Below are 24,160 nucleotides of genomic sequence, written 5' to 3'. Positions count from 1 at the left end.
GGACAAGGCGAAGAGGCTCTGTGCGATGGGTAACCCGTGCCAGCAGCTTCCCATTAAGTCCCTGGGCATTGAGGGGAGTAGCGAGCGGTCGAGTGGCAATACCTGCTCTGGCAACGAAGTCTGCATCCAGAAAGCTCTCGTCAGCTCCAGAGTCCACCAGAGCGAACAGTGAATGGGTTTGTTGGTTCCAGGAGAGCGTAGCCCGCAGTTGCATGCGAGATTGGGGGAAAGGTTCCGATGTGATCTTGTTCACCAGTATTCCCACCGTTACTGGGGAGCACTCCCTTTTGGCCGCTGGGGACAGGAGCTCAGGAAGTGACCGGGTTGAGCGCAGTAGATGCAGAGCCCTTCATTTATCCTCCGAAAACGCTCAGCATTGGAAAGTTTGGCTCGGCCCAGCTGCATGGGCTCCTCTGCCGAGGAGGAGGGAAGGACCAAGGAATCAGGGGACTGACTGGAGCTACGACCTGGGGAGTGTCTTATAGGAACTGAGGGAGAACGGGAGGAGAACGGGTCATGAGACCGCCCGGCTCTTTCCCTACGACGCTCTCTAAGGCGATTATCAAGTCTGATAGCTAGGGCCACTAACTCGTCCAAGCTAGCTGATTCGTCCCGAACTGCTAACTCATCCTTAACTGGATCGGCTAGTCCGTTGAGAAATGCCCCCTGCAGAGCCTCATCATTCCACCCCGTCTCTGCCGCTAGCGCTCTGAAGTCTACTGAATACTCAGCTACGCTGTGGGTACCCTGTCGAAGTGTGAGGAGTCGCTTGGTGGCATCCCTGCCGCGCACCGGGTGATCGAACACCTTCTTCATCTCAGCCAAAAATAAAGCAAAAGAGAAACAAACAGCTGACTGACCCTCCCATACTGCTGATGCCCAGGTTAATGCTTTACCCGTGAGTAAACTGATTATATAGGAGATCTTGGCTCTGTCTGTGACATAGGTAGATGGCTGTTGCTCAAACGCTAAGGTGCACTGAATCAGAAAAGGCCTACATGCCCCAAAGTCACCTGAATAGCGCTGCGGCGCCGGGACACGGGGTTCACGGGCTTGGGGAAGCGGCGGAGCCGAGGCAGGACCCTGTTGAAGACGACCGGGGTCGGCAGGAGATGGGGGAGTGAGGTGTGCCGAGACAACGTTGAGTTGCTGCCCCATAGCAGTAACACAGGTGGAGAGCCCCCTTAACGTGGAGAAAACATCTCGGAGAGTCTGCTCGTGTTTCCCTACGAGCACTCCCTGCACTGCCAATGCCTGGTGGAGGGAGTCCGTCTCTGCTGTGTCCATGTTTAGGGCCAGATTGTACTGTTACGGTTGGGTCTGGAGGACACAGGCGCAGAGACAGTGTGAGTAAAAGAAGATTTATTTTAGGAGAAAACCAGCAGGGTGTTAGGACCGGGATCCGGGGAGGGAAACTGGCTGGCATGGGGGTCCAGGGAGAGAGCAACGGGGCAAATCCAGGGGGCTGAGTGGAAGCAGGCTAGAGCGGGCAGGCAGGAGGGGTCCGAGGAGTAGTGCTGGAGAGCTAGGGCTGGAGCTGGTGGCTGGAGTCAGGCCGGGAGAATGTGTGAAAAACAGAAGCTACAATCTGGCAGTGTCTGGAAGGTAGGCCCGGGTATAAGTAGCGCAGTTGATGAAGATTGAAGGCAGCTGCGAATGTTGTTAATTGACTCCAGCACACCAGGCTCCACCCCTGCAATTAGCTCAGCACACAAACACAGGTGAAAAGGGAAAACACATATAAGGCCAAGGAGCCCAAACGGGATCATGACAGTTACAATATGTGTTGTTATGGTAGTTTCAGAGTGGAACAAGTAAGTGGATCAGTTTACCCCACAGCTGGGGTAAAGTGAGCCACATGACAACTTTTTTTAAAACACTCATATTTTCACTGCCCTTTGTCTTGAAAAAATTCTGCTAATGCCCATTTCTAGAAAACATCCTGAATTAATGGGAAATGTGTACATTTGAGTGATAAATCATTTTAGCTCGCTTAGAGGGGAGCAAATGTAAAAAGTGGCTCAGATTACCCCGTTCTCCCCTACATTTATTTTTAAAGAAAATTATATAATGCTGCATATTCCATTTCTTCCCATCTCTGCCTATTTAATATGGATGATTATTTATATTTTCTTGAGATACTAATGATTATGGTTCTGTGTGCTCATTGCTACCATGGTATGGACTGTTGGTTGCTCTGTGCATGGCATGACATTATATATACTGTATATACAGTATACTATATATTGTGTGTATTGTTTTTGCATGGTCTTCTGTTTTCCGTCATGCGTGCAAAGCCTTACATCAGGCTGTGAAGGGAGCCTTCAACAAGCTGGAGTGGGCTATTGGCTTCACTGGTTAAATGCACTTACCAAGTATGTGTTTGCTCACATCTGCTCATGTAAGAGGTAGGGAAAAGACAAAATTACATGTTGCCATAGCAACATAAAGGGAAGTCCCCCCCATCCCCAAATGTTACTGGGAAAGTGCAGCATTGCTTTTGGTCTGTATGTGACTCTGTGGGGGGCTGGTATATCGCATCATTCTGGAACCCTGAAAAGACCGCCACAACCCCCTCCTCTCCTTTTCAACAGGAGAATGGATTGTGGTTGTTCTGCTTCTCTTTCATCTGTCTGTGTGTTGTGAGGAGACCACCGGGGAGCCAGGCCGTGTTTCATCCTAGACCTGAGTCATCCCCTCTTCCCTCCATAGGATGAAAGGAGAGATACTGAGATGTTTCCCCCTGAGGTGCTCAGACAGGAAATACAGTCACCCTCAGTCTGTCTGGTTAGGTGTCTATACACATGGAAGAGGGTGTCTCTTTGTCAATTTAATCTTGTCTGTCCATTAACATCCATGTCAGATGGGCGTGTGAACAGTCTGATAATCCTAATGATCTGGTTGTGTACTTTGGGCCTGTGTGTGTGTGTGTACCTGTAACAGGGGGGTGCCAGGATGGAAGGGGAGAAAGAGCAGTAATTATGGCCTCCCAGAAACATCAGAGGGAAGTAATTTGTTGCTCTATATTTAATCAGTGGAGATAATGAGAGTGACTGCAGCTGACCGGGCCTATGGGCAGGCTGACAAGCGGGAACACCATTTCCTCCAAAAGCCCATTAGTCTTTAATGCAGCCAGACACAGTGTCTTATTTCCATACTTTTCACTCTTCAAATAATCATTATCGGCCGTTCTATCTCCAATTTCCTCACTTGTACACTTTTTCGTCTTTCTTGACCTTTATTATATTTTTCCTTTGTCCCAGCTCAACTTCTTTTCTCTCTTTTGTTTCTTGACTCTGTACAAGAAAGTATTTAAAGGTTCAGTAAGTGGAATGGTCAGTTTAGCAAACTTCCTGTCAGTGACTGCAGTTAGCAGTCCCCTCCCTCATCCCCACGTCACCACATTAATGCACTGCGGTCTTCAAGTAGCGAGTTATCTAGCATCATCTCAGATCTATAAGTGCGATAAAACATGATAAAAACCATCAAAACAGACATTGGGAAGGATTTTTACCTGCTCTGCTATAGGCGCATACACATTCACCCATCTGTCGCACTGCACGTGCACCGGCAGTGAGACGGGTGCCGGTTTGTAGCGTTCTCACTTCTGATTGGTTATTAGTAGTGGAATCCCCGAAAAGTTTATTTGCCGATTACATGCAGAGCGAGTGACTGAGAGATCGGCTTTATAAAATGCGCACACTATACAGTATAAGTGATCACTGTGTGAATAAAGAGTGATTTAACACTTATATTAACATAAATAAATTGCTTACTTCACCTTTAATCTCTTTAGTCACCTGTGTACTTTTTCCTCTTATTCTCCCTGGCACCCTCCTGATCTCTCTCTCTCTCTTCCTCTGTTTCTGCCCTCTCTCTTTCTTCCTCTCTTAGGGTGCAGGTAGAGTTCTATGTGAATGAGAACACTTTCAAGGAGCGCCTCAAGTTGTTCTTCATCAAAAACCAAAGATCCAGTGAGTTTTTTTCTCATATGAAATGTTTTTATTTGTATTTATTTTTAATGTACATGAATGTCACTACGCATTGTAATTTAATGTAACTTTATTTGAACAGGGACAGTGTACAAAAGAAACATTAACCTTGTTTAAAACAAGGAGAGATGTATTGTACCAGGTTTTAGCAAACTGCTATATTCCACCTGTAGTCCCTGGGAAGGTAAGAACAATATACTAAATACTAATACTAAACTAAACAAGACACAATAATATCTAGACATGGGATTAAACATTAAAAGGATAACAAGATATAATGATATAAATACATAGGATTAAAAAAAGTTCACAAAAAACACTACCTTACATATTTTATAAAAAAATATACCCCTATCCTAGTTGCACAAAATTCTATATATGAGTACAGATCTGTTGCGCAAGCAGCCAAGCCTTTGTCAGACGGGAGAAAGATTTAAAAAATGTATCGGTAATTAGATCTGATACAGAGACTGTTCCATTGTTTGATGCCTACAGAGGAGAAGGACGACTTTCCAACTGTGGTTTTGCATTGTGGGATTCTGCATTCTCCCTTAGTTGTTGACCTGGTTGCCCGTGCTGAAAATTCTGAGCCCAGTGTCACAAAGTTCCTTAAGGGAGGAGGTGCAGCATTGTGTATGATTTAAAAAATTAAGCGCACATTAGCATACACAATGCGATTTTCAAAATTAAGGAGATTGTGTTTATCCAGGATTTTGCAGTGGTGATATTGACGAGTTTTTTTATCATGAATTTTAAAGGTCACATATTATGCTAAATGCACTTTTTAAATGTGTTCTAACATATCCATGGGTCCACGGTGTGCCTAGAGACTGCCAAAATATTTTAAAAAATAACAATCTCTCCTTTTCTCACTCTCCCCCTTTCTGAAACCCCCACCCCTCCCCCCCAATATACTCCAGTCAGAATTCTCCTCGTTTCTGACCTCACAAACTGGAAAGCCAGAAGCTTCCACTGTGCAGCCCACTCCCCTATTTCTTATTGGTCCACGGCCCTGACAGACAGAGGGCGAGGCGTATCTGGCTTCGCTTCCGTGCAGTTATCTAAATATTCTTTGGGCTCCTTTTATTTAAAAACAAATGTCTTGCCTTTATATTTATTTTATTTTTTATATTTTATTATTATATTCATAAAATGGTAACTAGAAACAGGTGTATATGTTTTTTTTATTTTAAATAATATTTTGTTAATAGTAATATAGTGATATGTAAAGAATCCAAGATTACCTTTCAATTGACAAGATAAAATACAGTTACATTACATTATAACTTCTTCTCTATGAGGCCAACTATTGCCATGTGTCATTGTGATTGAGTTTTGGAGAGAGCAATCTAAGGGACTGGAGGATGTTCTGGTAGTGATGATGAATGGTTTATGAGCTGCTATTGTTCCCAAAAACGATTGTGTATTTGTGTGTTGTGTCTGTATGTGGATGTACGTTGCATTACACTACGGGATATTCATAAACCAAGCAATCAGAATAAATCTTTCAAATATCTTGAAAAATAAAATAAAATACAGCTGTGGAAAAAATTAAGTGACCACTCCACATGTTCAGTGTCTCTTGTTTTACTATTTATAGGCATATGTTTCAGTAGAATGGACATTTTTGTTTTATTTAATAAACTACTGACAACATTTCTACCAAATTCACAAAATAAATATTGTCACTAAGAGCATTACCATGAAGTCATGTATTAATATAGATTGAAGAATAATCCAGACTGGTCTCTTCATTTTTTCCGCGGCTGTATGTCTTTAAAAATTGTAGCTGCTGATATTTTTTTCAATGGCTGCCTTCTTTTTCCATTGCAGGTCTTCGAGTGCGAATGTTTAACTTTTCTCTGAAGGTGCTCAGCTGCCTCCTCTACATTGTCAGAGTCCTGTTGGACAACCCGCAAGCGGAGAAACAGGACTGGTGAGAGAAATGGCGCTAGCAGGGGGCTTAATGAGGTGAAACAAAGACTCTGTGAGTGTGTGGAGGCCAGGAACAAGTGCATCAGGTCAATAGATGAGATAAAGTATTGCATGGTTGGAGAGATGTGAGATGATGGTGTGAGAAGACAGGGGGGTGGAGATGCAATCACTATCCTGATATGGACTGAGAAGAGGAACTTGTTGGCGGTTGTAAATGTTTTTCTGATTGTCTTTTTTATTCCCTCCTGCAGCGCAAGCGGAGCAAACTGCACCAAACAAAACACATCCTCCCATCCCTGGAGTGAGTTTGACTGGTAAGCATGGGAGTCCCTCACATAGATAATATACTGTATAAAGGTCCCTCATTAGGATTGAGGGTTTGACTGGTAAGCAGGTGAGTCTCTCATTGGGATTGATGGCTTGGGCCTGCATACAAGGACTGTGCAAACCACACGCCCTGGAGGATTGGCCTCTCCCACCCCGCTTGGCTTTTCGGAAATGTTGTGTAACAGATCAATGCAACTGCTGATATTGAGCATTTCATATCTTAAGCTCATGTGTCACAATCGTACTGTATGGATTACCTGTCAACCTAACATGTATGTAGTGCCAGTGCGGCCCTAATCAATAGCGATGTAGTGGAGATAAAGCCTGGGATATACATCAGCAGGGGAGGAACCAGGAAGTGTATGCTGACCTTAGGCTATACCAGTTCTTCTGCTCAGGGACCTATTGATCTAATTGGTTGGCTGGTGACACTGGCTAAGCTCTGGCTTCTCATGAATAAGGAGCCTGACAGAGTGAGCTCAAGGGAAGGGATGGGCCTTCTCCTCCTGCAGCAGATTCTTCGGAGCAAATTTAGAGCGCGGGGCAGGAAAACATCAATGACATGCCCGAGGGTGTCGTCTTTCACAATAAGGCTTTTCCATTTCCATGTGACTGTGTGAATATTACTTTCTCCTACAATATGAACTCATCGGCAGCTGTCCACTCCTTTGTTGTTCACTTGTAAAGAGCCTAATCAGGCTTCATGTGGTGACATGAGACGTGTACACGGTCCCCTGTTAAGTGTCATACTGTTAGAAGATAATTGTAATATTTGATAGCCTCTGTCTTGGTTTTTTGACGCACCCCTCTCCTTTACTCACTATTGTTTGCTTTTTTCTTCTGCCCTGTAGGAAACTGATCATCTGGGTGGATAGACCTCTGGCTCTGTGGGCATTACAGGTCAGATACAGATAGACATAGGTGCACCTCATCAATTTGGGATTTGTTTAACAGTGCACTTTATTTCTTTGTTTACGTCGGAGCATTTCAGCGCTTAAATGCTCGAAATCTGATCATTCTAAATTGCTGTGAGAATTCACACTTATACTGTGTGAGATGCATTCTCTGTCAGACACGACATCGTCTCTTAAACCTGTTCCCTCTGAAGATCAATCACCAGCACGCCTACTGATTCCACCCACGTTCTCCTCTTCCATTTCTGCCACTGCTAATTTCTCTGGGCTCTGTTCTCTCTCCAACTCTCTTGCCTGCTCTGTGTCTACTCTCCCACTGTGTCTGCATCTCTCTCATACATTCAAAAAGCTATTGTAGTAAACAGTATTGACCGAGCATTACAGATACTACAAGTATTACAAATGATAACAAATGGGAACAACCAGAACAACCCCCCAATTATCCCAGGATTAGAAAACAATATGTACATATAATTTATAAAATAATGCTAACAATCATTTGCATGAACTCTCTCTTTGCAGGTGCTTGTGGCTTTCATCAGCTTCTCAGAAACTATGCTGCTCCTGTATCTCAGCTATAAGGTGAGTTACCAATGCCCCCCATCCACAATGGCCTGTGGCATTGATGTCCACAATGTGTGTCGGGGGTGAAATGCAAACGGATGGTGTTGCTTTTAGTCGAGAATGCAGAGTGTGTCCTCTCTACAAAACTGAAGATTTAGTTTCTCCCCTGATGCTGCTCCTTTGCTCTTGCTTTTGGAGAGCATCCCAGCATCCTCAGCACCAACCTGTTAGTGACAGACCAGAAAGAGTTTAGGGGAGGCCCCTGTGATGCTACAGTAGGGAGGTGTGGTGGGGGGGGGGAGATGGGGGGTTGCCCTGCCTTTGAAGTACTATAAGCCTATAAAGGGCTAACTCTGCAGATGATTCTGGAGGTTAGAGGCCTTAGCATTTAGAGCCGACTGATTCCTGTGGACATACCACATGCCCGTCCACCAACAGGACTCAAATTCAGGTCAGACATATGCAGGTGCAGGTGCAGGTGCAGGTGCAGGCAGTCACATACAATCAGCCCTGGTGAACATCTTAATTTAACCTCAACGCTTAGTGGAAGGAGTTTTCTCTTGAATGGCACCAGGGAGTTTTACAACCTTTATACATAGTGATCTATTCTGTTGTGCAAAAGCCGGTTAATTAGTCCCCTTTCACTCTCCTGCAATCGGGCCTTTTATTTGGTAATCCCCCCAAATTGGTGCATGACAATGGAAATCTCCTGACCCCAGTGTGTATGGTTTTTGTTTCCAGGGCAACGTTTGGGAGCAGGTATTACGTGTCCCCTTCATTCTGGAGATGATAAGCGCCATCCCCTTCATGATCACTGTGAGTGGAGGGATACACATTACACCAGCACACCACTTAAGCACCACAGTCCCATCCTCCCTCTTTGAACGCACACATCACACGTTTGATACTTGCCACAGTAATATACAGAAAGGACATGACAACAGGCACATGCTCACGTCGCTGCTTTCCTTGCGAGAGACCCTGTGTCTGTTAAAACAGCGTCTGAATGAGTGATGAGACCAAAGAGTCAAGAAAAACTGAAGCTTTCGTTTCTTGACAGGTGATTTTGCCCTCCTTCAGAAATCTCTTCATCCCTGTATTTCTCAATTGCTGGCTGGCCAAACACGCCTTGGAGAACATGATAGTGAGTGAAGCGCTATCCCCCTTTTCGATGTTTTCCTTACAGTACTTTCATCTCACCATCTCTTTTGTTTTGTATCATTGTGTCATCATGGGATTGCCCCGCTTTGTCCCCACCATGTCAGCTCACCAGCTTTTCTGAGACACAAAATCAGTCACACAATCTTTAAAGTTGCACATGGGTTTGAAATAGAAGCTTTTACACATCTCCTGCCTCCATCTCTCTCATGACATCCAACAGACTCAAGCTTGCATCACATTTTTAAATCAGTCTTCTCACACTCTTGTCCATGTATTCCAACACTTTCATCATCTGCCATTTTTCATCTCCTTTTTAAGTGCATCATCATGTGTCGGTCATCTATATATTGTATCTTTTTCTATTGTCCACCCCCTGCATTGTATCATCATTTAACATTGGAGCTGTTTGGCTCTTGTGATTCCTATCCATTAACTCATATATGTCTCTCTGCAGAACGATCTCCACAGGGCCATCCAGCGGACACACTCCGCCATGTTTAACCAGGTGGTGATACTCATCAGCACACTGGTCTGTCTCATGTTTACATGGTGGGTACACACTTGCTGATGACACTGATCTAGGGGAGGGGTTAATAAGAAAAGAAAAGAGACATTTAATGGAGGTTGGATAGGAAGTGAAAGGTGTCAGAGCTGTGGACATGGTGAGGACAGGAGCAGAGCTAAGGGTGAGATGGACAAGAGTCACAATGCAATAGTGTGAAACATGAACAAACAAAAAGAAGAGAGGAGAATAAAAATGCTGCTCCTGTAGCTGAGAGCAAAGGGACAGAGGGCAGAGAGGTAATTGGCAGCTGTGAGAGTGAGATAGTGCTCTGAAATGACAACTGGCCATTGCTTCAGGATGTGTCAGCTTGCTGCATATCTGGTGTGAAAGCCTGAGGTTAAGCCAGCACATTCTACACACAGCCATTTCAGGGTTGACATTTTCCTTGATGACTAGAGGAGTCCTAGCCTGGCTCCACCCGCCTACCTACTTCCGCCCAAATTTCATTTTCCCCTCAGTAGTCAGTCTGGGGCTGGGGTGTATTTGTAATAATAATAATGGATTGGATTTATATAGCGCTTTATTTCTCTGTGACTCAAAGCGCTTTACAGGGTTTCATTCATTCACACACAGTCATACTGGTGGTGGTAAACTACAATAGTAGCCACAGCTGCCCTGGGGCAGACTGACGGAAACGTGGCTGACATTCAGCGCCAACTGCCCCTCCGACCACCACCTCAAACATACAGCAGTCATACACATTCACACAGGCAAGGTGGGTGAAGTGTCTTGCCCAAGGACACAACAACCATGACACAGGTGGCCGGGCGGGGATCGAACCGCCAACCCTTGGATCGTTGGCCAACCCGCTTAACCACCTGAGCCACAGTCGCCCCAAAAGTGGGATCCTGCTCAAATCAGATTTCTGATTGTCCAATCAGCGAACAGAGCGAGGCGCTGAGAATGATGACGTCGAAGTCGCGCTCCAGTTTCAGTTGAATGCTGCGTTCCTTTATACTCGGAACTCAGAAATGTCCGACTTGGTAGTTCCGAGTTCCGACCTGTCTGTGTTCCAGTGCATCTGCTCGGGAAAGTATGGACGCCTACAACCTTTCTCATCCAAATAACTAAACGTTAGGCTCTAGCAAGTTACCGTTGCCAGGTACCAGTAGATCCATAGACTACAATATGTAGTGAAGTCGGAAATTTCCGAGTTCCCAGTACAACTGGAACGCACCGTCAGAAGCCGGCTCATGACATACGTAACGACCAAACGTTATGCGATTGGTTGGCTGATCCAGAGTGGCACTGGGCAGATCCAATAGTTCAACACCTGTAGCGACCTTCTGTACAAATGAAATGAAGTACAATGGTCTGGTTGGACCAGGCTAGAGGAGTCCCTTAAAGATCACAATAATATCTGCACCTTGTACTAGCACACCTAAATACTAAACAATATGCAATGTCCCGCAAAAGCGTTCAAGCATGCATCCATCTCCACACACACACACACACACACGCACACACACACACACACACACACACACACACACACACACACACACACACACAGGAGTGAAAGGCAGCTGTCTGTGTATAATGGCCCCAAGGCGCACCTATACTTCACCCAGCATGTGTCTCTTTCTCAGTGATGCAGACACTTGCTCTTCTTACTTCCTCCATTTTTTCCCATCAGCATCTGTGGTATCCAACACCTGGAACGAGCAGGCAACAACCTGACCCTGTTTGACTCACTCTACTTCTGCGTTGTCACTTTCTCCACGGTGGGCTTTGGAGATGTCACCCCCAAAATATGGCCCTCGCAGCTACTGGTGGTCATCATGATCTTTGTGGCGCTCATTGTGCTTCCCATCCAGGTGAGAATCACTCATAATCGGGTAAATAAACAAAGTTTGTGTTCTGCGCCTGCTCGGAATCCCTGCCGGGGAGACGACGTATTAAATAGAAGGGTTGTTGCCGGAAGGGAACCGGACGTGGCTCTATAACCACTTGTTGAAAGGACTACAGCGCCACCTAGCATAGCGGAGTCAGCCATGCTCCGGCCATTTATCCGATTCTCTGAAAGGCCATGTTATACTCAGACAAGTGACGCGGTCCGTTCGAATGGCAAGTTCGGTATATGTCTTAATCCAATCTAGTTGTCCCATGGAAACGAGTGGTGTTACCAGATAAGATCAGATCAAAAAGGAGGTTTCATTATGTCTGAGGTTCAACTGTAATGCAATGTGATAAAGAAGGTATCACTATAACAGAAAGCTTAAAAAGGGAATTTTTAAGAAAGTGATCCCAAAAAACCTTTGATTTGATGAGTCACAGGGAAAAACCATCCCGACCATCTTATGTTTTGAATTGAACTTTAAGGTTAGCCAAGAGAACTCTACAAGGCTGACCTCCAGTTTATATGGCGGTAAAAACAGATAAACTGAGTACAGTTCATGTGATCAGAGAAATCTTAAAATCCCTCCTAAAACTAAAAATAGCCTTGTTTTTCGCAATCCTCAAAAGTAAATTTGCTTAATTTACAGTAGTTAGGGAGAAGCAGTAATACTGATAATTATTTTATGCTCCCCCTTGTACAATCATTTAATGAGTCATTGCATCCTACGTAGATATACAACAATATTTTTCAGAGAACAGTGGGAGTGTCTCCCTTGCTCGTTTAATTCCCAAAATCCCTCTCCTGTCATTTAGCCGCTCCACAGAGGGAACACACATGCTATTTGTTTATGGACTGAGAAAAACTAATGAAAAAAAACACATTATATTGTATTCTAAAGGTTCAGTTGTTCCTTAAATGTGTTCAAACCTTTTTTCCCTGAGTTAGATGGCATACATGCCTCTGTCTAAAAAAAATTCAATATGCTTAAAGGAGGAATCTCCTCAAAGTGTATTTTTTATCTGCAGCCAGACGGGAGTAAAACTGATGAACAATTCACAAATGATTTTGTTTACTGACAATCTCGTATATACTGTACTTTAAATCATAAGCATTATGTCTAGAGCTGCACACTTAGCATGCCTGATCAATAGCTATTGAACATGCTCTCCATTGCCTATGGCTAGCTAGTTGCAAGTATTTTCACAAAAAATAAATAGAATGCAGATGTCACTGAACTTGCATCAGCCCACTCCAAAATGGCAACCCGTGATTCACAAACGTGAATGCAATGTCATCCTCCCTATTCCCTCTCCCCATCTTTCATCCATAAATATCCCTTGACATTTAGAAACTGGCCCCCCTTAGCCCCAACCCGAACCTCCACCCTGTGGGTGCTGTGTGTGACTCCGAGTCCTGCAATGCCCAGTCTCCAGGCTGCACAAGGAATCAACAGAATCAGGATTCACAAACGTTTTTTGTCTTATTGATGACTTTATTGCACACATTACTGGCCATTTTGAACGTTGAACAGGATTAATTTAAAATGTGTTAAATTCTAAAATTAAGGCAATTTCTCTCATTTGCAAATCAGTGTCAACAGTTTGCAGACTCATACCAAAATAGATACTTGATTGTTGTCAACAGCACATGGTGGTATGGATTCCTGGGGTTTGCTGGCATCTCATAAAATGATTACAGATGATTATATCCTGCCGGAATGATTTCTTCCCACAGAAGGATGGCACTCAAATGAACTGTGTCTATCAGTGATTCTTGAGAAGTGGGACAAAACAGGGTGCAATGTTGAAAAAATACAAAAAAATCAACACCGTCAGATGTCACCACCGTCAGACAGGAAATCTGACGGAGTTGACATCTGACGGTGTTGACATATTTAACGTTTCTTGAACAAAACAAATGGAATTAATCTAGTTAGCCATTTGGTTTTACTTTTGATGATTGGTGCTAGTATGAACTACTTCAGGAATATAAAATTATCGAAACATTTCAAATAACTTCTTCAGAAATTGTAAGTCGGTGTTGACACATCATGGTTGTGATGCATGACTTTCAAGATTTGGAATGTAAAATATTCTAAAACTACAACACTTATCAGAGCCTGTCTGACTCTAATGTACTCTGCAGAGGTAGAATGTGACAAGAGTTCCTTCATAGTGACAGCTGCCCCTTATTTTGGCTGATTTTATTACATTTTAATGGATTGTCTGACGGTGGTGACAAAAAGTGTCCCACCACTTTGAAACCATATGAAACATGAATGTGTTGAAGAAAAACAGTTTTTTATTGATATGAGAGAGTATTTAGTGTTGCTTATGAAAAAAGCTCTTTTTAATCATTAAAGTATATTTTTAATAGGTTTTATTGCATATGAAAGATTCAAACCTTCTCTGTGGACACACTGTTTTGGACGTCGTGAGAAGATAACAGGTGTCATATATTTGACATAATAATGATAAAATTAAATTTAAGGGGATAATTGTGCTCCAGACATTCTATTCTTAATCCCTAATAACATCTAACATTTTGAATATTTTTATTTTTAAAGATAACAGCAGTTAGATAGGTGAGACAGCCTTTTGTCCCGGTTCTCAAGAATCACTGCTATATAATTATGTTCTCAGCCAAGGTTTATGTTTAAGAACATTATCAGCTGTTATTTATGACTGTTGCTGCTCAAGCTGACAGAGGATTCATTACATCAGCTCGTCTCCTGTTTAGTATTGACTTCAGGTCACTTAAATCAAGAAGATAATCAATGTAAATGATGTGTGTAGGCTAATGTCCAACAAATGTCTTAACACCATAAAATGGATAAATAAATACGGTTTGTGGGAACTGCACTTTCCCTAAATGCACAGTGGAGGAAATTAAAAAATATGTTGACCTTTAGCGTTAATGAGGTTGAAAGGTGAAAGAAGGGCTGAGTGAATGATCATCATTTGTTCATTTGTGTTCTCATTGTCTAATTCTGGAAAACCTTCTGAGCTCTGCTTGTCGCAGGTGGACTGCAAAGTAATCAGAACCTTTTTAATCTGTGCTATGAATACATTCAAAGCAATGGGTTCACTATACATTCGCTGTGTATTTTTTGGTGAACATTTTGTGTAGAAATAGAATTCTCTTGAATTTATGACATTTTATCTATAAAATAGCTACGTAAATCCATCCATCCACCCATCTTCCACATCAGATAAATCACAGCTGTGCAATTTTGCATACATCTTATTACTATTACTCTGGGCTCTCATGTTCCATTCAGCGAACCATCCTGAACCAAATCTAGACTCTTCTTAATTTAATTCCCCCCCCCCCCCCACCCCCCCCCACACACACACTCTCCCTAATCAAACGGAAGCACTATACAGTACAAGCATTGTTATCTTTCATATACCACCTGGCTCCTCCCTGTAATCCAACTAACTAAATCCAATTTCCATCTGTTGAATGTGATGGATGTCACCCTGGATGCAGTTTGAGCAGCTGGCCTTTCTGTGGATGGAGCGGCAGAAGTCTGGGGGGAACTACAGCCGCTACAGGGCCCAGACGGAGAAGCACGTGGTGCTGTGTGTCAGCTGTCTCAAGATCGACCTCCTCATGGACTTCCTCAATGAGTTCTTCGCTCATCCCCGACTACAGGTCTCTCTCCAAACGCTTCTCAGTACAACTAGAGCAGGGGTGGCCAACCAGTCAGAGACAAAGAGCCACATTTTTTACTGTGTTACTGCAAAGAGCCACATCGTACACACGGGTACACACAGTGGCGATTCCAGGAAATTTTGACTGGGGGTGGCCAAGGTGGGCCACAGAGTTAGAGTGGGGTGGCCATCGCCCCCCTGAATGAATAGCATGTGATATGCTGTACAACCAATTCAAAGATGATTTATAATCCAAAATGCCCAAATCATGTTAGTATCCATTGTAATGTTTGTCAGAAAACTAAACCCCTGAAGGGGGGGTCTGGATGCATCCCCCCCAGAATATTTTTTTGTGTTTTTAACATGTAATCTAAGCATTCTGGTGCATTCTGGCGAAGATAATAAAGGAAAAAGTCAATATTTATTTCAGCTCAGATGAATAGTAAAATTAGCAAGACAACATAACTTGCTAGCAGCCAGATGCCTAACAACTGCACGGAGGGACGGATGACCACTAGCTTTTGACCAAATATCTTGCTAAAAAAATAAACCTTTATTTATGAAAGTCTGCCCTTGCTAAGAACATGTTACACTCGCTAACTACAAACTTTAATTTTTTTATTCAGATTTAAAAAATCTGCTGGGGCACGTGTCTATACACATGCATGGGTGGCACGCATGTCACAAGCACACTTATGCTGTTTTCAAGACCTTTGCTGACCAGAGACCAGTTCTAGTGGCCACAGTCCTACCATTAATTTAGTAATTGAAAATTGCAAACTGATCTCATATCAGTGGATTGGAGTGTTTGTGTGATGAACTTGGCAACTACCTATCAAAAAAAGTTAAGAAAGAAAAAAAATATACATATCATCTCTGAACTAGGATACATATCAGGAAAAAAATGTAATTAAAAAAATTAAATTAAAATAAAAAAATTTATTTTCGCGGGGAGCTTGCACATGCATGCACAAGCATTATTTATTAAAAAAAAAGAAAAAAAAAAACAGGGGGCCCCACACTAGGACTTGCAACGGGCCCCCAGATCGTTAAGGCCGCCCCTGTGATAATGACAGGACTGGACTCCTACAGTACTAAAGACGACAGGGCAGTCATTTTCAACAATGAACATTGTGTGCACTGCCTCACCAAGTCCACAAACAAAAATATAACAATTTAAAATAGCGTTTTTCTCTTACTATGCATGTTGCTTTGTGGGACTTACTTTTAGCATGGAGAGAGCTGAAGTGGCGCCGAAGATTTGAAGCCTTGAAATGCGCAAATGACACCTGGCATATAAGGCAGAATGGCCTGCCATAACGTTCAACAACAAATATGAACTCTCCCACTCTGTTTCGGAGCGAACTTGACACAAATAGTTTACTCACGGAAAACCTCCCTCCAAGCTGAGCGGGCAGTTTTATGTTGCGTCCGCACCAAACGTTTGCGAACGTTATGTTGCGTCCTCAATTAAAAATTTGCGAACAGGCATACACATAGGGCCTACACATTAATAAAATTAAAAATTAAATAATAGACAACATGTAAAATGAACGTAAGAGCCGCATGAAACGTTTGTGAACATGCACACACATAGGCCCACACAAAAAAAAAAGTATAAAAAAAAAAAAAAAAAAAATGATAATCACATAATTTGATATGAATTGAAGAGCCGCACGAAGCTGGGCAAAGAGCCGCATGCGGCTCGCGAGCCGCGGGTTGGCCACCCCTGAACTAGAGTCTGTTGGGGGGATCTTGTGTTTGTGTGTATTTGTTGTCTGTAATCCTCTCCATGAGCCCAAGCAGCTGAGGTTAATGCAGAGGATTAAATCAGCAATAGAGACAGTGCGGAACGCGTCATAATTGGAGGCCACGCCCATCGTGGGGGAAAACAATTCACAGCGCTCCATTCACTTTGTATTGAATGACACAGTATTCTGCAAACAAAGTTAATAAAAACGTAATAAGACATGCCTTTCACAAATACACGTTACTTTCTTTAAAGCCACGACTCTTGTCTGTCTATACGAGCTGTTTTTGTGAAAAATTATTGAGTAATTTTCAATATCGAGACAAAATGCTGTATGCTAGGCTAATGTTAGCCTTCTGCTGTAGGCTTGCTAATGTCATGGTCTGTCTTTGTCCTGTCTTGTTTTGGTGGTTTCCTGTTTTATTTTGGTAGTTCTGTCTTGTTCCTCCCCATGTCCTGTCAAGCTTCCCTCGTGTTTGATTACTGCTCCCTCCCCTAATGTGTTACACCTGTGTCTCGTTATGTCTTGTATATATACTCCTTGTGTTCCTTTGTTCCTTGTCTGTGCATTATGGTTTGTCCTGTCATTGTTGGTGAGTCTCGTCCCGTGTTTCTTGTGTACTGCGCTCTCTCTGTGTTTTTTTGCCTTTTCGCCTTTTGGGAGTTTTTGTAATTTTTTGAGCCTTAATAAACTACCCTTTACTTTTTACGTTCTGCATTTGGGTCCTGCATGCCTGCCTGTCTGCCTCACCATAACAGAATGCACAGATCAAAATTGGACCCAGCAGACGCTCTTTTTTGCCGGGAGTTATTTTTTATTATCAGTGCCATGGACGGCTGGGAGAACACTCCCAGTAGGAAGGAGCAGGTGTATGTGTTGGGGCGTACATACAAGGCTGTCGCTGCTAAGCCCGAGTTGGAGGGCGCCTTACCCGAGTGGGCAGTCGAGCTTCTCAACCCCACCGTTTTTTGGCCTGAGAGCTACATGCCACTGCCATCAGACTTTTGCGACCGTCCTAAGCCTCCGCGCTCCAGCCTCCAGCCACTGCCTCCGGTTCCCTGCTTCCAGCCACAGCCCCCGGTCCCCAGCTTCAAGCCTCTGCCCCCGGGCCCCAGCTTCAAGCCTCTGCCCCCGGGCCCCAGCTTCAAGCCTCTGCCCCCAGTCCCCAGCTTCAAGCCTCTGACCCCGGGCCCCAGCTTCAAGCCTCTGACCCCGGTTCCCTGCTTCCAGCCACAGCCCCTGGGCCCCAGCTACCAGCCCCCTCCTGATTTAAGGACTATCAGAGTGGGGGTGGTGAGTTTGGATTACCAGCAGTTTCCACAATGCTCTCCAGCTCCCGAGTTGACTCCGGCCTCCAGCAGCAAGCTCCAGCCTCCGGCCTCCAGCAGCAAGCTCCAGCCTCCGGCCTCCAGCAGCAAGCTCCAGCCCCAGGCTTCCAGCAACAAGCTCCAGCCCCAGGCTTCCAGCAACAAGCATCAGGTCCCGGGCCCCAGCAACCAGCACGTTAGCCACCTGCCCCAGCACGCTAGCTACCAGCCCCAGCATGCTAGCTGCCAGCTCCTGAAGGAACCTAAGCAACCACAAGACCACTGTCCAGTTCCTGAGCCCACTCCACGTTTTCGTGAGGGAACCCGCCCTCCAGGCCTGCCAGGGGAGGCCTGTTTTCTTCGCCTCGCCCCCTGCTCGAGGGGCCCAGCCCCCTGTTTCTGCCTGAGAGGTCTTGCTCCCTGCTCGAGGGGCCCAGCCCCCTGTTTCTGCCTGAGGGGTCTCGCCCCCTGCTCGAGGGGCCCAACCCCCTGATCCTGCCTGAGGGGTCTCGCCCCCTGCTCGAGGGGTCCTGCCCCCTGTTCCTGCCGGAGAGGTCTCGCCCCCTGCTCGAGGGGTCTTGTCCCCTGTTCCTGCCTGAGGGGGACCGCCCTTCGCTCCTGCCTGAGGGGGACCTCCCTCTGCCCTGCCTTCCTCCGGGGGCCTGCCTTCGCCGTAGCCGGCCGTCTGAGTGGTTCTTCCTTCGCCGGTCTCCTGCGGAGGTCCGTCCTCGTCAATGCCGGCTACCTGTGGGCCTTCGCCGATGCCGGCTACCTGTGGGTCGTCGCCGCTGCCTGCCTCCAGCAGGGGGCTTCGTCGCCACCGGCCTCCAGAAGGGGTTTATCGCCTTCGCCGGCCTCCAGAAGGGGGTTATCGCCTTCGCCGGCCTCCAGAAGGGTTTCATCGCCCTCGTCTTCGCCTACGCCGGCCTCCAGAAGGGGTTTATCGCCTACGCCGGCCTCCAGAAGGGGTTTATCTCCTTCGCCGGCCTCCAGAAGGGTTCCATCACCCTCGTCTTCGCCGAGGTCGGCCTCCAGAAGGGGTTTATTGCCTTCGCCTCTGCCGGCCTCCAGGAGGGTTCCATCGTCCTCTTCTTGGCCAAGGTCGGCCTCCAGAAAGGGTTCCTCACCTTCACCTTCGTCGCTGCAGGCCTCCAGAGGGACTGAGCCCTCATCGTCTTTGCCGTCGGCCTCCTGAGGGGTTCCACCTCCACTCTGCCCCTGCTTGCCCCCCAGGCCGTCTGCCTGAGGCTCCCGTTTATGCCCTGGGGCATGTTTCTGGCCGCCCGCCTGACACCCCTCCATTCTGCCCCACTCCAGTTCCCTGACCAGCCAGTCACCCCCGTGCTCTGCCCCAGGCCATTTTTTTTGGTTTCCCTCCTCCTGGCTCCCCTCCACCCACCCTGGTTGGGTTTGACTTTCTTTTCTTCCAGTGTTTGGTCGCCTGGTAGTCAACCTTTTTAGGAGGGGGTACTGTCATGGTCTGTCTTTGTCCTGTCTTGTTTTGGTGGTTTCCTGTTTTATTTTGGTAGTTCTGTCTTGTTCCTCCCCATGTCCTGTCAAGCTTCCCTCATGTTTGATTACTGCTCCCTCCCCTAATGTGTTACACCTGTGTCTCGTTATGTCTTGTATATATACTCCTTGTGTTCCTTTGTTCCTTGTCTGTGCATTATGGTTTGTCCTGTCGTTGTTGGTGAGTCTCGTCCCGTGTTTCTTGTGTACTGCGCTCTCTCTGTGTTTTTTTTGCCTTTTGGGAGTTTTTGTAATTTTTTGAGCCTTAATAAACTACCCTTTACTTTTTACGTTCTGCATTTGGGTCCTGCATGCCTGCCTGTCTGCCTCACCATAACAGCTAACCCTCACGTATACTCCATCCTCGCCAGGTCGGACGGGAAAAAACACCTCAATATTGAAAATTACTCAATTAATAATTTTTCAAAAGAGTCGTGGCTTCAAATAAAGTAAAGTTTTTTTGTTGAATGGATGTTTGAATACGTTTTAATTAAGTTTGTTTGCAGATGACAGGTCTCCTTCAATACAAAGTGAATGGAACGGTGTTCAGCGGTTTCCCCCACGATGGGTCCGACCGGACAAAAACACCTCAATATAGAAAATTACTCAATTATTTAAAAAAAAAAAAAAAACAGCTTGTATAGACAGACGAGAGTCGTGGCTTTCAAGAAAGTTATGTTGCTTTGTTAAATGGATGTTTGATTAAGTTTTAATTAAGTTTGTTTGCAGAAGACAGGTCTACTTCAATACAAAGTGAATGGAACGCTGTTCAATGTTTGAGACCACCCACCACTTTGGCTGGTGAAAGATGTGTGCTCTGCTGGCTTTTCTAGCGTCTAATACATTTGTGTCACCACCGGCAATGCCTGGGGCATGGCTTACAACATTAAAAAAACACTATAAAAGATCAGCGCATAGCAGTTAAGTTACTGTTAAAACATACAGAGCATTAAGGCTGCGGCTTCACATTAAAAGCATTTCACTGGCTTCACAATTGCATTTCACTGGACAGAGTGAGTTGACTTATATTTCACAGCCCTGCAGCGCTGCAGTCACTAACAGCATGTCTTCTGTTTTCACCAGTTCTACGTGGTGAAAGAAGAGGACAGAAAGCTTGGCATTTGCAATACTAAGCTCACACCAAAACCTTAATGAACATTCGTGGCATTCATTTTCGGTTACAGTAAACGGATGTTTCAACTTTACCGGAAGAGCTATCTACTATGCCACAAGTGTCACTGCCAACTACTGGCCTGGCATGCGTACTACAGCAATTTCGGACCGTTTTTCCGAAAGCGTGTGCATGATGAAAGTTTTCAAAACAATTGTGTATGAACACGGAAACTTTTGAAAAGGGAAAACCTTTCCGTTTGTGTGTGTGTGTCCGTGTGTGTAGGACTATTATGTGGTGATCCTTTGCCCAGCAGAGATGGATGTCCAGGTTAGAAGGGTCCTTCATGTCCCCCTGTGGGCCCAGAGAGTCATCTACCTGCAGGGTTCTGTCCTCAAAGATCAAGACCTGATGAGAGCTAAGTGAGTCACTGTGACAACAACAGCAATACAGAGTCTATCTATATATAGCTGTCTGCATGATCTAGCTCTGAAAATAACCCAGAATACAGCTGAGATAAGACACCTTGAAATGAAACACAGGTTGGAGCTGGGGCCCATAATAATAAATGCCTAAAGCACCCATTATGGTTTATGTCCTATCGCTTAATGTTTACCACTTGGCTTCTGATAATAACAGCTGCAGCACTTTGGCTGGCACAGGGAGAGAAAAAGGAGCAAAAGCCAGTGGGTTCTGTCTCCCTGTCTCCCAGCCTCCTTCTTGCTCATCTATAAATGGCGTGGGCTTGAAAGACACATTGGTTTGTTTGTTGGTCTATTGTCCTGATTTTTCCCTTTTGTCCTCTGCCTCAATAACATGACAACACCCTATTCCCCATGTCTTCTCTGCTCTTCACTTCCCAAATCCTCTCTCTCTATATATATATATATCCCTCACTCCCATGGCCACATGCTCTACTCACTGCCCGCAGAATGGACGACGCTGAGGCCTGCTTTATCCTCAGTAACCGGTTTGAAGTGGACCGCATTGCTGCTGTAAGTTCCCCCTGCTTCCCTGTTTCACCACCGCTTCTCACACTGCCAAACATCCATGTTACAACTTGGTAACAAGTGTTAACAAAATAACAAGTTAAAATGTACTTTTTCTGAAAACAAATGTAATGTTCTTGTAATTTGATTTCAACAGCGTTTTACTTAGATATTAAATGAATGTATTAATTGAAGCAGCATTGGAAACAAGTGGATTTGGCTCACTAGAGAAACAGGCTGTCTGCTTCAAATGGATAACACTGGCATACGTGCAAAAAAAAAAAAAAACTTTATTCACACTTTATTCACAGAACATTTCGAAGTTTGAGAGTAACACTAAAAGAGTTTTGTTTAAGACCATGTTCTAGTGCATTCGGTCACACTCAGGACTGCTGTTCAATTAACTCTTTCCACAGTGTTAACATCTCAGAGATTAATTAGCTCTTAATTATTTTTAATATCTAAATCTATATTAATCTAAACTATTAGTTTTAAGGTTACTGAAGGTAAGCCTGTTGATAAGCCCTAGAGACATGGTTCTACAGATGGCAATGCCCTCCATCCACCAGTTTGGACTAGACTGAAATGTCTCAATAACTGGATTAGGTATATTAATTGAAGTGAGTGTGAATCCCACTGACTTTGATGACTTTTCATCTAGCACCACCATGATGCAGGCAATTTTGTTTCAACACATATTGAATGGATTGCTGTGCCATTCATGTCCCCCTCAGGATTAACAGTAATAACTGTGTTGATCCTTTTATTTTTGTGTCTGTACTACTGTAATACTCCGGTCAATATTTCTTTCATGATTTATAATCAAATGCCTGCAAAACATATGACATTCTCATCAACCACAGCGCTACTTGGAAACACACTAAATGAATATGCTGAATGTGGTAAACATGGGTAAACATCAGGGTGTTAGCAATGTCACACTGAGAGGAAAGCCACAAAGAGTTGCAAGCATGGCTGTCAACTCTTCTTGAATATATTGAGGTTGGACGGCATTGCCACTGCGAGTACAATTCAATTGCTCTGTGAAGTCAGTGGTTTAAGAAGATTATTAGAGAGGAGCTACAATCTGTTGCTGCTAATGATGGCTTTCTACCTCTCTTTTTCGCTGTCTCACTTTCCCTCTCTTTACCACTTGTTTTCAACCCATCCGTCTCACTCCCTTTACGTCTCCAATTTTCTCCCAGGATCATCAGACCATTCTCCGAGCCTGGGCAGTGAAAGACTTCGCTCCCAATTGCCCGCTGTATGTCCAGATTCTCAAGCCAGAGAACAAGTTCCACGTTAAATTTGCAGGTGGGCAAAGGGGAGTGTGAAATCAAGGGTTGTGGTTTTGAATTTAGGTGTCAGCTAAAGGTGTGTGTGTGTGTGTGTGTGTGTGTGTGTGTGTGTGTGTGTGTGTGTGTGTATATTGTTATTGCAACACAGCGCGGTATCAAAGTACCGGAAATAATGGAGTGGCATCTAGCAAGAAAAGACTTCTCTGTGGCTCACATTGACAGGCGATTATGCTCAGTTTGTGACTGGAATTGTGTTATCGCCAGTCATGATGCATGACAATTCAACAGTTGGGTTATTATTACTTAAGCTTTTTCGTTTTGCTTGTTACCATTTATTGCACTTCTCATGCAGTTAGCCGTGGCTGCAAGGCTTTCTGTTTTTACATTGCCTTTGCAGATCTTCCTTTTACTTTCTACCAGTCAATCATGTGAGAAGGAAAGAACCAAACTCTTTCTCTCACCATTTTCCTCTCTCTCAAACATATCTCTGCTTACAGCCCTGGAGAACGTCAAACTTTATTCTAGCTTGCCGCCCTCATCCCAGCTGTCTCTATCAATGATTAATGTTTTTTACTTTGCTTCCATGGCAAAGAAAACTACCCCTCTTCTTCACTGCTGTTTAAACACCTCACTGCCACTGCCAGACTGAGGCTCTTTTAGTTAGAGGTGTGAAACAAATTGCTAGGTAGAAAGATACATTCATGTTCATCATTTATAATGCTTGGTTGATGCTGAATAAAAAAATCCCAGTAGGGTTATATACGTACAAGGGTACAACACAAGTTTTAACAAAATTCCTATTCAGCTGACTATAATGTCCCTCTAATCCTGAAGTCCACATGGGAAGACTCAGAGACCAAATCAGTGTGTGTACTGTGAGTACAGATGCCACGTTTTGACTTAGAATATGCTCAAGTGCTAGAGTGTGAGGTATTAATGAGCAAGAGATAGGATTTAATTTGATCTGCAGGAGCAGCAAAAAAACAGCCTGGCATTCATTCCAAAAGATCTGTGGGTGTGATGCCACCACAGGGAAGGAAACCCTGAGGCGTTTGAGTCCCCAACATATTTTGGGTAGACAGTGTCAGGGACTGATTATCTCCCAGTTCACGTTTTGAATGACAATAGCCAGTCACCCCACTTAGCTAGACCCATTGTAGTTGACAGTGTTGATACCCGCTGACTTGTTCAAACATTGAAGGCCTATTGGTTAAATTAGCCCACCAGGTGGACATGTGCTC

At 44.6% G+C, this 24,160-nt stretch overlaps 1 protein-coding gene across 1 annotated transcript in view; it reads left to right on the top strand.

The window, feature by feature from the left end:
• Positions 1–24,160, top strand: part of kcnt2b (potassium sodium-activated channel subfamily T member 2b) — a gene marked incomplete at its 5' end in the record, with an annotated part of 72,879 nt that overhangs the window by 23,842 nt on the left and 24,877 nt on the right. Inside the window, 12 exons of the mRNA XM_080043766.1 lie at positions 3,895–3,974; positions 5,826–5,928; positions 7,106–7,154; positions 7,691–7,750; positions 8,474–8,548; positions 8,793–8,876; positions 9,348–9,442; positions 11,095–11,275; positions 14,791–14,955; positions 20,918–21,054; positions 21,564–21,627; positions 22,827–22,935. Coding sequence (XP_079899892.1) covers positions 3,895–3,974; positions 5,826–5,928; positions 7,106–7,154; positions 7,691–7,750; positions 8,474–8,548; positions 8,793–8,876; positions 9,348–9,442; positions 11,095–11,275; positions 14,791–14,955; positions 20,918–21,054; positions 21,564–21,627; positions 22,827–22,935 — 1,202 coding nt within the window. The remainder of the gene's footprint in view (positions 1–3,894; positions 3,975–5,825; positions 5,929–7,105; positions 7,155–7,690; positions 7,751–8,473; positions 8,549–8,792; positions 8,877–9,347; positions 9,443–11,094; positions 11,276–14,790; positions 14,956–20,917; positions 21,055–21,563; positions 21,628–22,826; positions 22,936–24,160) is intronic.

This window comes from Ammodytes marinus, assembly GCF_949987685.1.
Source record: "Ammodytes marinus genome assembly, chromosome: 16".
In the NCBI taxonomy this organism is placed as follows: Eukaryota; Metazoa; Chordata; class Actinopteri; order Uranoscopiformes; family Ammodytidae; genus Ammodytes; species Ammodytes marinus.
Note: the sequence above shows the minus strand (reverse complement) of the source record. Positions and strands in the feature narration are given on the sequence as shown.